The sequence below is a fragment of the Anomalospiza imberbis genome, chromosome 3, assembly GCF_031753505.1.
Source record: "Anomalospiza imberbis isolate Cuckoo-Finch-1a 21T00152 chromosome 3, ASM3175350v1, whole genome shotgun sequence".
Lineage (NCBI taxonomy): Eukaryota > Metazoa > Chordata > Aves > Passeriformes > Viduidae > Anomalospiza > Anomalospiza imberbis.
Window position 1 is genome coordinate 59,943,106 of NC_089683.1, and position 17,315 is coordinate 59,960,420.

The 17,315-nt window shown below is 35.9% G+C and overlaps 1 protein-coding gene across 4 annotated transcripts in view; it reads left to right on the plus strand.

Moving 5' to 3' along the window:
• The window catches only part of SCAF8 (SR-related CTD associated factor 8), a 164,612-nt gene that overhangs the window by 14,622 nt on the left and 132,675 nt on the right, over positions 1–17,315 (plus strand). For all 4 annotated transcript variants that reach the window (XR_010997283.1, XM_068184661.1, XM_068184660.1 and 1 more), the window contains exons 2-6: positions 5,382–5,465; positions 6,947–6,991; positions 10,601–10,762; positions 13,506–13,662; positions 14,792–14,922. Coding sequence is in view for 3 of the 4 variants with exons in the window: in XM_068184661.1 (XP_068040762.1) it covers positions 5,382–5,465; positions 6,947–6,991; positions 10,601–10,762; positions 13,506–13,662; positions 14,792–14,922 (579 nt within the window). In the remaining variant the exon portion in view is untranslated. The remainder of the gene's footprint in view (positions 1–5,381; positions 5,466–6,946; positions 6,992–10,600; positions 10,763–13,505; positions 13,663–14,791; positions 14,923–17,315) is intronic.

A 17,315-nucleotide genomic window follows, 5' to 3' on the forward strand; every position in this document is an offset into this window, starting at 1 on the left:
ATTGGGGCTTCCCTTTACTGTGCACCAAATTGCTGTTCATTCAGATTGTTTGCTGGCTGTACTTAGGGAGTAATTGGTTGGGTTATTTGTCATGCAAGGGCCTGGTTAGGACAGCTTAGTTTCTTGGGGGTCTTTGGGAGAGATCTTTGGTAAATGTGTTTTGATGGTCCAGTTGGTTTTATATCAGTAATTTCTTACTCCGCTCCTGGAGTCTTTCAGAGAAGAAAAATATACTGAGATGTTTCCTTTCCTTAAAACAGCTGCATGGAATTATCTGTGTCCCCACTAATACTTTTATTTCAAGTAATTTATGTGATTTTTTTATGGTTCAAACATTTAACCTAACTAATCCATTGTTTCCTAATTCTCCCCTTGAACCCATGTCACAAATTCTTGTTGCTTTTCCTGTCTTTCAGAGCTATAAGATTGAGACTGTTTTAAATGAGAGTTCATGAATCATAGCTACCAAGTCTTGCATTCTGGGGTTCTGTTTTAATACTTTATTTGTTATTTTTCACATTGTGAGCTTGTTATCTACATTATTGTAAACACACTTCAGGAGGATCTATTTTGATCAGTGTGGGATCAGTTTTTCCTTCGTGTGTAGATCAAAAAAAAAAAAAGGTGTGTGTGTGTTTTTTTTCTTGTGAGTCCTCCTGTAAGTGCTGATTGTCCAGGACAAGCACTTTAGTAGGTTTGCTATTCCTTCTCTCTTCTGAAAAGTGCTGATTTTCATGCTTTCTCCTGTTTGTTTCTCAAACTTGATTGCACTATCTTTTGCACATACATTACCAGCCAGGGTTTATGATCACTCCCACTCCTCCCAATCCCTTTGAATATTGATACTAATTTTGCAAGTGTATAATTTCATTTCAGAGAGTTTCCTTGACTTTACTATTTAACCATGTTGCTTTTGTTTTTTTCTGGTTTAAAGACTTCTTTTATGTGAGGACAAGCAGTTACCTTCTGCAAATGAGCATGAATGTCTTACAAAACTAAGACACTAGTCTTAGAGAGCAAACTGGTTTAGCTAAACATCTGTAGGGAAGGGCACACAGGAAGAATTAAGCTAGGACATGGGCACAAATTTTTAGAATAATACATGTGTCTAACTTCTTATTCTTCAGATTCCAAATGTCTTAAAAGAATCATCTATGCTGGATGAAAAACTGAAGTTTTCATTACTAGAAAGGTGGCAACCAAGTCTTGCTTCTCTAGACAGCCTAGAAGTAAGAAAAAATGGGTTTCATGTATAGACTGTTTGATGGATAAGGAGTTGACTGGATGTTAGCATCCAAAGAGTTGCAGTTAATGGCTACGGTGTCCAAATGGAGGCCAGTATGAAGTGGTGTCCACACTGATATTGATACTATTTAATACCTGTTTTGATTTACATAGACAGTGGGATTGAATCCAACCTCAGCATTGAGGTCCAGTTGATACACTTGAGGGATGACATCCCGAAGGAGCCTGACAGACTAGAGGAGAGAGCCCATGCGAACTTCATATTGAACAAAGACAAGTGCATAGTCCTTCTGCACCTGGGTCAAGGCAATCACCAGTCTTTCCAAGTGAATAAACTTTTCAGAATGAAATGTTTTATAGTAAATTAAAAGCTTCTTGAAAACAATGAAGGAAAAATAATTTTTGAAGAATTTTTATTTCTTTTCTTGGTTTCTTGCAGGTACTAAATTTGGGATCTATGTGTTTTTTCAATGGCTGTTAAAATCTGTAACAGATGTAACCATTGTCCAAAAAGCTTCTCTCTACTGAAGTACTGTTTTACTCTTTATTGATTCCCTTCCACCACCACCTTTCCCCCTTGAATTACCAATCCTTAATGCTAAATTTACCTCTTTTCTCCCTGGAATAAAGTATCAGGATGTTGGCAACACCCCAAGTTGTCCTGTTGGCTTTTGGCATATTCCTGATAAGTGGTGCTAAGATACCTGACTGCACACAGCCGATGTCTCAGAGTCAGTTGTGTGCAACTCTTGCTTGTTTCCCAGCACTGTGTAGTGGCTTCCTTGATACTTTGAACTGCCCCATTATGGCCCACATTATTTCAAAGCTGGTGGCCTGGTCAGGTGTGGTCCCTGTGAGTGTCTGTGTGAGTCAGTGGTTCTTCCTCCTTATAGCTGTGTGTTGCAGGTGAAGGAGCTCCTGTACCAATCTCATCTGGGACTGTTTTTAGATTGACAAGGTTGGCTTCTTGAATCTAGGCTGATTTCACGTTTGTTCATGTACTTGTAAATTGCTTTTACTAATTAGTGTTTCGGGCTTGAGAATGCTGACCAGGAACACCCAAAATGACTCTGCTAAGAAACAGTATACAAACAAAAAGTTTCTGGTTCTGTAGTGTTCCCAGAAGTCGTTTAGTTACACAACATCCAGCCAAACAGTAGCCAGAATGAGTGATTACATTTGGCAATTACCTGTGAGTAACTGGAAGCTGAACAGTGAGCTGCAAAACTCACTGTCTCCCACAGTGCATTCCTGGAGAAGCTGGCAGCCTACGGCTTGGACAGGAGCACTCTTTGCTGGGTTAGTAACTGGCTGGATGGTTGGGCCCAGGGAGTGGTAGTGAGCGGTCCTGCATCCAGCTGGGGCCAGTCGCCAGTGGTGTCCCTCAGGCGTCTGTGCTGGGGCCAGTTCTGCTCAATATCTTTATTGATGACATGGATGAGAGGATTGAGTCTTTCATTAGTGAATTTGCAGACATGTTGGGTCTATTGGAAGGTAGGAGGGCTCTGCAGAGAGACCTGGAATGGTTGGATGGGTGGGCAGAGTCCAATAAGTTGAAGTTTAGTAAGTCCAAGTGCCGAGTCATGCATTTTGGCTGCAATAACCCCCTGCAGAATTATAGGCTGGGAATTGTGTGGCTGGATGATGTGGAAAGGGACCTGGGACTACTGGTCGACAGCTGGATGGTAAGGCAACACCTTGAGTGCTGTGTCCAGTTCTGGGCCCCTCAGTTTAGGAAGGATGTTGAAGTGCTTGAGGAGCACTTCAACAAGGCTGGTGAGGGGCTTGGAACACAAACCCTGTGAGGAACGGCTGAGGGAGCTGGGGCTGTTTAGCCTGGGGTGACCCCTGGTCACTCAGGGGTGACCTTGTCACTCTCTACAACTTCCAAGGGTAGTTGTAGTCAGGTGGGGCTTGGTCTCTTTCTCCAGGCAGCAACTGACAGAACGAGAGGACACAGTCTTAAGCTGGGCTGAGGGTTAGATATTAGGAAAAAGTTTTTTACAGGAAGAGTGATTACTGAATTTGATACTGAAATTGTCTGCCTGGGGCGGTGGTGGAGTCGCCATCACTAGATGTGTTTAAAAAAAGACTGGATGTGGTACTTGGTGCCATGGCTTAATTGAGGTGTTAGAGCATGGTGATCTTGAAGGTCTCTTCTAACCTAGTGATTCTGTGAAAACAGAGAAGAAAATGATTGGAGACTTGGGTTTTTGCCTCTCATCTCTTTTCTCTGTGATAGTGAAGAGCATTCATATACCTACATTTTAGAAACTTATTGCTTTTTGTTGTGTAAGCAGCATGTAAATAATTCAGAATATTTTGCAACAGCAATTAGCATTAGCATTAGTGAGAAGTAGTAACAGTTGTTTTAAAAGTGGATATCTAGCTGTGAACTGGTTATAATTTCACAGTTTTAATGGAAATCCTTTCAAGCTGAGAAGACAGATACTTATGCTTGGACAAGTAATTTTTTTCCCATTCGTGTTTTGACAGCTATAGGAGGTATTGGTTAAAACTGGATTTGACAGGAAAGGATAGAAAAAAAGCATCTCATGTTTGCAAGGAGAACAAATCCTCGTCTCTTGGAAACTCAAGTATGATGAAAAAATTATCTACTTGTTACCTTCAGCAATAAACCATTATAAGCAACTTGGGGAGTATGACCTATATTTAAGATTGTCTAATCCTTTCCACTGTGTGATCCTATTCAGTCATACAGTTTGCTTTATTAAATATAAACAATTCTGAACTATGTTTTCTGAGCTATCAGTTTGCTACAAATTGAGAAAATATTAGGAAGTTAAAGATACTGTAAGTATCTGTATGGATATTCATCTGGTTCATTATATTGCTTTTCTTAGGCTGTATAGGAGGAGAGAGGGGGTTTTGGCTTTGTTTCTGTTTCAATTACTGTTTTATGGAAGAACTGCAATTCTTCCTGTCTTCTAGGAAGGAAATAAAAATTTGATTATGGATGGTCATTCCTATTACCAGAACTCTATTTTTGAACTAACGTGCTTCTAAACATGTGTTGTAAACAAAAATAAAATGTAAGTTAAGAATGTCCTTAAATCAGGTTTGGCACTTTGTGTCTGGTCTTTTTATGTCTGAAAGTAGCAATTATCAGCCAGTCCCTTCTCTTATAACACTTAGACCTGAAGCAGAAAATAACAGCATTTTGTTCAAAATCATATATTGGGGATAATCAGAGATTTTCACAGCAAGCAAATAGCTTTGGGGAGGAGTTATTTCTAATTACAGTAGAATTAGGGAATTTAGTTCATATGAATAGCTGTGAATTTTTTTTTTGTAAAGTTTCACTGTGCAGCAAATTTCTGATTAATACCTGTCATGCTGGATTGCTTCTGCTGGGAGATGGATGTACCAGTCAAATGAACAGAGTTAATACTGCTTCCAGGGAGGGCATTGTTGCAAAACTACACTATCTGTGTGCTGTGATTGTTTTGCTGGTAAGATATTAGTGAAGTTAAGAGGCTCTGCTTGAAATTGAGAACACACAGCTGGATTTTTGCTTAAGCATTTGTAATACTTCCAATATATTACTTTCCTGGGTTAATGCAGTGAATGAATGAAGTCTATACTTTTTACTGTTTTAAGTGTTGAAATTGCTACATGCTCATGCTCACTGGGCTTGATTTTGTTGTTGTTGTTGTTTGTTTGTTTGTTTAATGGAAAATGCAAAGACCAGATTCGGCAGGCATATGATGATGAATATACTAAGTTAAGTTACTAAGTTTCCATAAAGTTATTCAGGTATATCAATGTCTTTGCCCTGGAAAACTTAATAAGAGCTACTGTATTTGCAAATTGTAAATATTTATTTTGTAGCTTCACCTGAAATGCCTCCAGTATTTAGTGCTGGTAAAGCTAGGTGTATATATAGGGACCATTGTAAAGAAGAATCTGCTCTCCTTTAAGCACTTTCAATCTTACATTATATGATTACATATAATCTTACATTATATGCTTTTTTTTTTTTTCTTATATGGGAATGTCTTTTCTTGCTTAATACATAAAATACACTGAAAATTATAAATGGTATTTTCTTGTGGAAGAATAATGTATTCTGTTTACAACTGCAGATTATATTTCTGATATTTTTTTTCTTGCAGTTGTACTCGCTAAATGATTATAAGCCACCCATTTCTAAAGCTAAAATGACACAGATTACCAAGGCAGCAATCAAGGCTATAAAGGTATGAAATCAATTAACTTCTTTTGACCTCTTTTACATTTCTCATATATGTCAAAATAATTTTGTGAAATAGTCTAAAGAATTTGCTTCAGAACTTTCCACCTCCCTTGTGTATACAATTTCCAGGTTATGACCATATGTAATATCCGGGAATGCAGCAGAAGGCTAAAAGTGGTGTGTGACTTTCATTTGCTGGTTGTCATATGTGAGAAAGAATTATACCAATTTGTCTCTATCTGAATTCCATCAGATCTGAAAGACAGGGATTTTTCCTCACTGGAAACACTGACATGCCTGTTAACAGATGAATAAATAGAAAATTACAATTCACCCTTCCTTCTCCCCTCTCTCCCTTCCTCCCTTCCAAAATTTATGCATGCCTTTGGATCAATACAACTGTTCATTTTTCTGAATTCCTAGCATACCTTTTCATGGATATTGTTCATAGATTTCAGTTTTCTTGTTGCTTGGATACAGATTGTTTTTAAGTTCAAGTCTTAGTGCACTCATTAAAGATTATTCCTGCCACAAATTAAAACTAATTGCTAAACAACGGCACAGCAGAAAAAGTCACTGAAAAATGGTGAAGAAGTATGCCACTAGTGTTAAGCATTAAAACAACTGGAAACTCAGTGAAAGCTGGAGAGGTAGAAAAGAGGACAGACTAATCCTATGCTCTTCCTATCTACGTTCCTTTGATGACAATGCAGATATGTTTTCAGATAATGAAATCCATATTGGTGCTTTGTTTAATTGGGAAAGAGTAATTTAATGACTGAAGAGTGAAATTCAGTGGCTTTCTTAAGTATGTCTCTGTAAGTTAAAGCCTGTGTATTGCAGTATTGTGGAAGTGCTGAAAACTTGTATTGAACTTAAGTAATAAATCATAATAGATGGTTCTGTTAATTAAGAAATTAAATTATACCAAAATGTTTTATTATGTATTCAACTTGGAAATCCTACTTCCACTTTTATCATTTCAATGACAGCATTTAATTGTGTAAAGTTATTTCAGTTATTGACATGATTTAGAGCCATTTTGATTATATGTGAGATTTAAAAAAACAACTCCATGAAAGACAGGCCAACTTTAAAGAAAAAGTATGCAGTTGGTGCTGTTAATTAATGAAATGCAGAGAAGTTATATGTTTAGTAACATTAGGTGAACATCTTCAGTCATGTACAGTGAAATAACCATGTGTTTTGGTGGAACAGTTATATTCTCCTAATTCTCAATAAATAAGCATGCTACTCAAAAACTCCAGTGTAAAAATCTTCAAGAAAAAGAAGAAACACAGATATTATCTCTTTTATATGCTATTAAGTATTTTAAGGAAGCTTTCATGTTCAGCTGTAGATATTGGATTGCTGTTTAATAATCCAAAGTTTCTGCTTCTGGTTTTGCTATCAATATAGCGACATACTTGAACAAGGATATGCATCTTCAGATTTTCTCTATTGAAATACTATTATATTTTTCAGTTCTACAAGCATGTTGTACAGAGTGTTGAGAAATTCATCCAAAAGGTAAGTCAAGTGGGGGTTTAGGTTCATATATGGATTAGTATTTTTAGCACATATTAGTTTATCTCCATTTTTAGTCACATTCAGCTTCTGCTAATAATCGGTAGCAGATCATAATCCATTGTGCAGAATGACAAAAACTTTGCTCTCATTTTGTTCTTTGATCTGAATCACTGTGGATACTGTTTTAGGATTGCTTCTGTGTGTATTTATTTAATTTAAAAGAGATTGTCAGTGAACAGCTAACAGCAAAACAATTGACAGTTGTTTAGCTTTTCTGCCAGGTTTTCCCATTGATTTTAAAGCTGAAGGGAAGAGGACTTTCAGACTCATCTTTTTTGTAGCAGGAGACGTAGCATTTCAGTTGGTGGTTCTTGCAAGTAAATTAAAACAAAAAATATTTATATGGCCAGACTAGAATTACTTTTTGGGAAGATGATAGTATTAATTTAAAAATTGTTTCTAGCAAAGAAATTTATAGCACTTTCTTTTCTTGCAACAGTTAATTATTCTTGGGTAAAACTGCATTTTGCTTCCATTTGGAAATGCATGGATTCAAATTTGTGAGTCTTCCCTGCTTATCTGTGTTGTACCTGATTGTTCAGTTGGTCATTTTGGTACTGAAATTCTTCTCTCTTTGTAAATAGCAGTAAATTATGATCAAATTGCAATTTAGTTTTGACAAACAAGCTAGAGAAGTTAGACTGTTAATGCTGCAGTGTTGGATGCAATTTTCCTTCTGTTACTCTTTTTACAAAGCAGTCTGGATTGCTCTGTATTAGTAACCTGTCTTGCTCATTAACTTTTATTCCTTTTTGCCCAGTGTATTCTGCAGTGCCTTTTGAGAGTGGCTGGACAGTGTAAACAGGTTTCAGCTTCAGCCTGGTCTTTTTATCTGTCTCAGAACTATGTATCAATGAAATATTTAGGTACTAGTATGTAAGTCCTATGTGAAAAAAGTATCATATATGTGTTTCAAAGCAGTAGTAAAGACCAATAGTATACTTTGTCAACACTGCTAGTTTTTTGTCAAGTAGTTGTCTTTTGGGTCCTTGACTCTGACTTCTTCCACCTCTGAGAAAGGGACCACTATCCTCTGATCCCTGTTCAACTCTACAAGTAAACACAGGAGTAGGAGAGCAGGAATACATCTTATCCATCTCTGACCAGTAGCACTTTGCAGTTCCGCATCCTGAAATTAGCTCAGAATTGTCTGAGTTCCAAACACTGCTTTTCAGTTACAGTGGATGTGATTGGCAGTTCAGTATTCATAGGCACAAGAGTAGTTTTAGCCTCTACATGAATGAATGGCAATTTGTCAGCAATGGGACTGGTTGTTCATGACCCTTCCGCAAGCTACTTATCTTTACACTCCTTCAGTGTCCAGTACTGCTCCATGAGGAAGTTCTGCACTGTTCATTGCTGGTTAGAGAAGGCAGATGTATGTTTTTATTGAAAACCTTGTTAATGATCACCCTGGATTAGATGATTCCCTTTGGTGGTCTTGCTGAGCGGTTTTTAATTGTTGAATGAATAATTTAGTGAAATGTGCAACTTATTAATTACTTTAAATAATAACTTTTTGCTTTAGTAGGATGAGAGATAAGCAAATGAAAGCTAGGTATTAAAAGGCTTAAACTGTATGTTTGGGGAATAATTGGATGTTTTCTGCAAACAGTTACTTCAAGTTAAAGGTCAAGATGAGTGAATCTTCCATTAAGATTTGCTGTAGACCTGACCAGAATGATGTCAGTGCCACCTCAGTTAGTTTGCTCTTCATCCTTCACAGCTCCAGTATTTTCTTTTGTAATTTTGTGACATTACTGAAACTCCAGATAAAATAATTGCCTGTGACATTCTTCATTTTGTGACACTTAATTCACTGGTCTATTGTTATTTTGGTTGACTGCTTTATTCTTTGGCAAAAGATCACTTTGGGGGTCAAATGATCACATTTCATATATGTGAGGTTATTCCATTGGAGAGTAATTTCTTTGAGTAATAAAATTATGTTATTGATTACTCACTCAGAAAATAAGCAAATATTCGTGTATAAAGGCTGTTCCATTTGAGATTAAGGATATGCAGGTTCACTGCCCCAGTTTTAATTTTTATTTAATCTTTTACTTGTATTTTATTGCCCTTTTCCATATAATTTATATTAATTTACATTTTTATCATACTTTGCTTTCTTTATGAGCCATGTTTTAAAATACTTCAGCTACTTCAGCTACTTCAGCTAATGTATGTCCTGAGTTTTCTTTCTGAATTTCTGTGAGCTTTATTAATTTGAATATTGTGAAAAGTTGTATACTTGTCTGTTCTGTATGCAGAATACTCTTGTTTAATAATTTAAATAAAATTTCAGAAGCTACAATACATTGAAGTGATTTTCTGAAGACAATGTATTATATCCAATTTAAGCTTAATGATGCACATATATTCCTAAAAGGATGTCACACACATTCTAAAAATAAAGAGTGCTGTACTTAAATACATGGAACCATGTTTAGAACCTAAAGAAAGGCTTTCTAGAGGTTGCAAGTGTTAGCAAATCAACACTTTTCAAAACAGAACGTTTATATCTAGGGCATAGTAAAATTAATATTCTGAAGCATTTGTTTGGCACTTTATTAAAGATTATTAACTTAGTGTATTGCATAATATGTCTGCAGTACCAGAGAGGAAAAGGTTGTCCTTTCCCATGTATTCCATAATACCTTGTGTGATATACACCTGTTGTAGATGTCGGCTTACCACATACACCCAATATTTATTAAGTGAATCCATAACATAACATAATGTATTATGATGATGACTTCATTATACTGTTGGACCATATTTCATTCTGTCTTAAAACTGGCTGCAGTAATGTGGTGTGATCACTTTTCAATTAAAAGACAAAAAATTTAGCATTAGTTGTTAAGATAGTAAAATTACATAAGTAATTAGTATATTAGTTAGCAGACATATCTTATAAATCTCATGCTGTTTGTAAATTATGCAAGTTTTCCAGCATTGTAAAGTAAATATGATTGTTATATTCTCAACCAAATAGATGTCCCCATAAATATGTTTTTCTTGTGCAGGGGAGGATATACCACACTCTTAATTACAACAATGTAAAATAAAGTAAACAAATTTTAACTTTAATGTTTACTTTGATCATAAAGAAGGACAAAAATATCCTGAGTTACATTTACAGCTAGTCCAAATTAAGTATTGAGAATTTGGTCCTGCTTTATGGAGTACTTTTAAAATAGAGTATACATTTTAAAAGGATATGTGGTTTGTGTGTTAATTTTTTTAATAGATAAATTTTTAAAAGTTAATTCTTTAGCAGTAAGAAATAGATTTTACACCATTTACATATCTTCAGAATGCATATAGATGTGATAATTTAATTAGAGGTTAGATGAGTAATTTGAGAAAGTTTCATTTTTGATGAGTTATTTGAGAAAGTTTTATTTTCCAGGACAATTTATAAAACAGAGAGCATTTCAGTATACTTGAACCTACTTAAAAATTAGAGAGGATTGTTTGTATTTTTCTGCCGTTAATGGTTTTGGTTGTTTTTCACATATGCTCCTTTTAAATTACCATTCTTTCTAGTGCAAACCAGAGTACAAGGTGCCTGGTCTGTATGTCATTGACTCCATTGTGAGACAGTCCCGGCATCAATTTGGACAAGAAAAGGATGTATTTGCGCCAAGATTCAGCAATAACATCATCAGCACTTTCCAGAACTTGTACCGTTGTCCTGGTGATGACAAGGTAAACCATTTAGAGATCTTTCTAGTTAAAGCAATCTTTAGCATATCATCTGTAAAGAATAAAGATTTTCATCTCACTTTCTACTTGCTGGAGGGGATCTACTTATAAACTTGCCCTGTATATGTATTTCTTAATGATGCTTGTCTTAGTGTAGGGATTGGAAAGATACATCCAGTGAGATTAGAGTTTTGAAAAGGTTGTCTTTCCTTTGATTCTATGATTATCCAGCAGCTAAATAAGGTTTAATTTGTATAGTTTGACTCACTAGTTCAGCTGTTCCCTTGGATCACAGTAGTTGAGATAGCCACCAAATTTTGTTTCTAAAAGATTGGCTGGAAATAGCAGAGTGCAGGCAGTTTAACTTCCTTCATATTTGTCCCTTAGTTGTAAAATAGGTAGTGTTTCTTCTTATTGAATAACTGCAAAAAAGGTGGAGGATTCTAAGGGTTTTGTCTTCACAGAAATTTGTGTAATAAAGTCATTAGGTAAAGTAGTAAGTGAAGCTGGATCCTACAGGAAGAGTTATATTTAGAATAGTTACATGCATTCCTACAGGTGTATTTTTCAGCCAGAGATATGAAAACCCAAGACATCCATAGCAGGTGATTAAGGCACATTCAGCCTTTGTGTTTTCTTAGGATTCCTGCCTTTTTACAGTAGTTAAGACCTCTGCAGGAAAATGTGTCAGGACCTGGAAATTTTACTTGGTTGGATAAACTTGGCTAAGGATGTCTGTCTTCTCTTCACCGAGTTCTGACGTGTTGCTGAACAGGATATTTAAGTTAAATGACATTTTCCCAGTCTGGTTTTAGGTTATCTGTGTGATTAACTTATGCTGCTTCAATTCCACTGTGTTTTACTGTGTTTTTTTTTTATAAATAGGCACGATTTTTAAACTTATATTTTTATTCATTTAGTTGTATTCCTTTAGCAGTATTAGTGTGTTTTGTGAACTCAGCTTGCTACTTTGGGAAATAAACTAATACAGAAACAGCCTGATGTATTGAAGAAGGTGAGGGTGGAACAAGGATGGATGCAAGTACTCAGTTTGTGTCTGGTTTAAAAAATATATAATAAATTTATTGTAGGCTAAGAAATAACACTATTTGCCTGTGATATTTCAATGCATGGCAATTAATGTATTGCATTAGACGTGTTTGATATGAAGAGAGATAGTAAAATCTAGTCTATTTAGGGTCCACAAAAGTCCTCTCAGGTTCATTTCTAGGGTATTTTTCACCTCAGTGTAAAACTTTTCAATCCCGATTCTTGCTGCTTTGCTGCATATGGATTCAGTATTATATAAGGGTCTTTGTGCTGCGAAAGTAGTTACTTATACATTGCTTAGGAAAAAACTGAGCTGTCGGAGATCAAGATATGTACCTGGTTTGTAACATTTTGATGTTTAATCTGATTGAAAGGCATAATGGAGAAGCAGAGCAGTTATCTTGATACAAGCAAATGTAGAATTTGTTTTTAAATCAAGCAGAAATGCAGTAATATAACTACAAAAACACCCCACAGATTCCTTTGTCTGACCCAGAGAAAGTGCAAGGTGTGGGTAGATACAGAGCCACAGAAACAGTTTTATATTCCTGTTCTGGAGAGATGAGGGAAGTTAGAGCCTCTGAAGGACTTGATGAGGACTCCTCATAATACGGACTTAAAAGACGAAGGGCTCAAAAACCTAAATGGTGAGTGGAAGCCTTCGGAGATTTCTTTAAGGGAGCTCTGAATTGCATCTTCCATGCATTGAAAATTCAGCACTTCTCTATTATAGTTAAGTATCCTCTTATAGTTCTGGGCAAACAGACTTCTTTTTCTTTGTTTTGAGCACTGTGGATAAGTGCTCTATGTTCTTGTTTTATAGAACTCAAGTACTTAAACCACCTTTGTGACAGCAAATGCCAGATGCTATGAAGAATTTCCTGCTCTTTGTAATGCAGCTGATTTTTTTCCCCCAAAATAAAGCAAAATCTTTCCTTTTGATGGAAGTTAAGCTTATTGAAAAAAAGACTGGAAGCAGATCAAAATGATGATCTGTTTGTGATGTAATAAACTGTTTCTATTGTAATAGGAAAAAATGTAATAGAAATGTAAGCTGAACAATGAGTTACAGCTAATGGAATAGTGTAAAGTCTTAATTTTGGATTTTTTTTTCCTTCCCCATGATCCACCTTTTTAAATATTACTATGTATTTTCAATAGGCAGGTAATTTGTTCCAGTTTAAGCTTTTAAATTCCTTGCTTTGTCAAAAGAGCTTGCAAAATATTAAGCTGCTTTTCTGATAAAGATATTTAGCGGTCTTTGTAGTATATGCCCATTTTTCAGTGCACTTAAATGATTTTGGTTCATAGGCAGAACAGAATCGCATTTATATATGTTAATTATAAAAAATTAGGAGACTAATAATTCATTATTTTGATTATTAGTAATGCTTTAAAATGGTTCCTTAAAATAATTTTCTTTTCATGTCATCTTCCAAGACTAAAGGCACATTTTGGATTGAGAGAACATTGTCACCTGTGTGTAGTGGCTCTTTGCTGTTGCCTAGGATCCAGTCTCAGGTTCATAGTTTAGACATCTTTGGTGTCACCATCTTTGGTGTGGTGCTTACTGTTTGCAAACCTAAAGGTCCTTCAGTCTAGACAGATTAAAGTTGCTAGCTAAGAATTCCATAATCAGTAGCAAGAAGAAAAATAAGCATGACTCAGATCTTTTGCTGTCTTTTCTTCATTTTAGAGTAAAATTGTTAGAGTGCTAAATTTATGGCAGAAGAATAACGTGTTCAAGAGTGAAATTATCCAGCCTCTCTTGGATATGGCAGCAGGAATTCCTCCTCCCGTTGTGACCCCCGTCTTGCCCAGCACTACAGCTGCTATGAGCAACAATACGCCAGGTAAACAAAACCAGATGGAAGTCATACTTTGAATCAAAACACTTCTGTCAGCTTTGGTATGTTGCCTGTTAACATGCTGAAATATCTCACTCAAATGAATGCTAGAAAGAAGTATATTACAAACACCATCAATATCAGGGAAACAGGAAAACATTTTTATAAAAGTGGGCTTGATCGTTTTGTGCTCTAGGCATCTGCCTTGCTTATGTAGGTAGATGGCAGGAAGATGGATTTTTAACTTTCCACTTCATCAAAATTTTTTCTTTTGAGGTTGGGATATATGCAAAATTGGCCAGATAGGTATGGCTTTTGGCACCTGATTTTAGAACCCACTTTTTGCTGATCCCATGCTGAAAAGCAACGAGATGGATAAATTCACCTTAGTTTTCATTGGCAAAGCAAATATGTGGGATTTTCAGATCTGGGAGTGCCTTTTCTGCATCTTCCAGCTCAGCACTTTTTATATTTATATACTATGACTACATTAAATTGTTGGAATCATAAGTCTTAAATTCTGATGCATATTGACTTTTAAAACAGTAATCTAGTCATATTTAGCATTCATTGGTGTACCTCTACTTCTGAGCTATAAATGCAAAAGTATTTGCAGGTATGGAGGATTCTTCTGGATTATGAGATGAAACTAATTATCAGAGTGCTGATTTAGTCTCAGTGTTTCTCTTGAGAAAAAAACATAAAACAAGCAATCCTCATGAATCCAGTTGATGCAGGTTGAAATATTTAGAAGAATCTCTAAGACTGTTCCCAGGGATAAAGTGCAAGTCCAGTGAGATTTGGACTAGCTGACAAGTAGATTGCTAACAATTATCTTTTGGTATATGTAGTTTTCACTGAATAGTTTGGAATACTGTGTGAAACCTATTTATTTTGCCTTTATCAATGTTTTTGTTAGTAGTCCCACTAGTCTCAACTAACACAGAGTAGTTCTGCTACTTGAGGAATGTTGATGTGAGTCTTTTATTCCTGTGTGCTCTTGTGTATGTCAGAAAAATAGTTTCAATTGATGTGCTTTCTCAGTGTTTAATAACAGCAGGTTTTTTTCTTCTCTAACACAATTTTTATTTTCTATGTAAAATATTTTAGCATATTGATTTTTCTTTTTCTTTAGGTACACCTGTGACTCCAGTTACCCCAGCCAATGTGGCGCAGAGTTTGCCTGATCCTTGGGTATCTCAGATTGCTAACACAGACACCCTTGCTGCTGTTGCACAGATTTTACAGAGTCCTCAAGGCCAACAGGTAACTATTTTGTAGACACTGTAGACTATCTGATACTTTGTGTCTTTAAGGTACAGGTAAGGAGTGCTTTCATGTGTATCTCTTATATTTATGTCCAGTATCCTTGTTAACTTTCCCATGAGGTTGTTCATCACAAGTAAGTTCCACGTCAGTTAATACTCTGTGTTACCGTTTTTAGCCATCCCTGTTTAAAAGCAGCACCTTTAAAGACTTGAAAGTGTCTCAGAAGATGATTTCAGATAAGATAGTCTGTAATACATACTTGTCTATATAGATGACAAGTACAGATATATTGCAAATGACTAAATCAAGAGCAACAATAAGATTTCATGGATATAGATATAAAATAGAATGTAAGTTAAAGCATATGTCTCTGTTGGATGCCTGAAGAAGAGCTAAACATTGTACAGAATTACAGAATGGGAGCAGACTTCTTCAGGAAGTGTACTGTGTATTGATTCCTTTTTTTATCTTTCCATCAGCTAAACATAGATTTATTTTGCAGCATTCAAAACCGGTATTTTGGAAGTTACTATATTCTTCAATTTTTAAATGCTCAACTCCAAAAATCTCTTTATGTCCAGCATCACAAGAATTGCTTGTCCTCATTACCTGTGGTTACATAAGTTAAGCACACACAATTGGCTTTCTGTAAAAATGTAGATAATTTTTCAGGCTGTGCTAGAGCTATGGCACCTGAATAACTTTGACATTATGATTTTTATTTGGACTGAGGTTGTTTTACCTGCTGGCATACTAAAGAAAAATCTGACACATATGAATAAGAGGCAATGGCCAGTGAAAGCTCTGGTGCTTGCAATAACAACTTAACTTAGTGAGAATGTTTTGCAGTATTTAACTAACTAGAGTTGTCTGTAATTGTTCAGAAGTCATGTGGAGGGAATATTTTGATCTGATTACACTGGAAGAAACAAAGTCACTGAAAAGCAAAGCAAAATGAGTTTGTGGGATATTTTGGGTAATATGAAGGAAAAATAGTGGACTAGCTTTTAAAAAAGGAAAGAATATGAAATGAGAATAGTAAATATGTGGAAAGTTAGTGAGGTAATTTTAAAGATTGTTGCTTAGAGAATATAAATAAAGAAAATGAAGCAAGAGAAAAAAATGAAGATGAGAAGAGAATTAAAATTCTGAAGACAGCAGATCACAAAGAAATAACATTTGGATATTTAGCTCAAAATAGTCTTAAGCAGAAGAGAAGAGACAGACTGGGTACACAATAAATATGTACGTGCAGATGTCTAGGATTGGTAGAGGAACTATATTTGCTTACATCCTATCCATCTCTTTTCTTGTTCTCCAAACCAGTCCTCCTGCCACAGCCTCTCCCTGGCTCCCCAGCTCCAAAGACCTTGATTTAATCCTACAGTTGTGTTTTATGGGTGAGAATGCGTGCAGGTAAATTGAGAGTCTAGACATAAGAGAGGGCTGAATAAGGAAGATGTGACCAACAAGAATGTGAAAACAGCAAGAATGGTGCCCACCCAGGATTTTTCCGCTCTAGGGCCTCCATCTCTGCCTCTTCAGTTTGATTCCTTCCTACTGAGAGCAATGCACAGGCTGGCCCAGCTGTATCAGACAAAAGCGGGTGAGGGGGGAACTCTTCAGCTTTGCCTATTGCAGTAATCAGGGAAAGCTCTTGCTGGGGTAGAACAACAATTGAAGCATTTTCAGAGGCTCTGCTGTATAAGAAATCTGTATAACTGTTTTTAAAATAATAGGGAAAGTGGTTTCACATTATCAGAAAATAACTCTAAAACTATCTTGAAAAAGGGTCACACATTTTTGATGCATCGTGGAAAAGTAATTCCACCTAATCAGTTTATGAAGTTTCTAGTGAGGCTAGTAAGGAGGAAGGGATTGAACCCTTAAAGAGTTCAGTGGGGAATCTTATAAGGGGTTGGAATATTGAAGGTAAGGGTAATCAGGGACTTGTGTCAGCAAGTTTGAAGTACCTGAATTTGCTCAACCTTTTTTATACAAATGTCTAAAGATAAGACTCTAGAGATTTATCTCGAGGAATGTCAAAGAACTGCTTCCTTTAATTCAACAGTGGTTTAGGACAGCTTCTTTCAATAGGGTTAATATTTTTTCTTAAAGCAAATCAGCACAGTTTTGTGGGAGCATCCCTGTTCAACAGATAAATTGATCTTCACATGAAAAAGCCTTTTATTTCCTCATTAGGACAGCTTCTGTAAAAGATTATATACAGATATGAATTTGAAGTAAGGAAATCAAGGTAGACCAAATGATTGGTTTGTACATTTACTTTTGATGTTTTGTTAACATAGCAGGAGAATTGCATTCTATCAACCCACACCTGAGTTCCACCATGAGATTTCACTTGTGGCTTGTGCAGAGACACAGGTGCA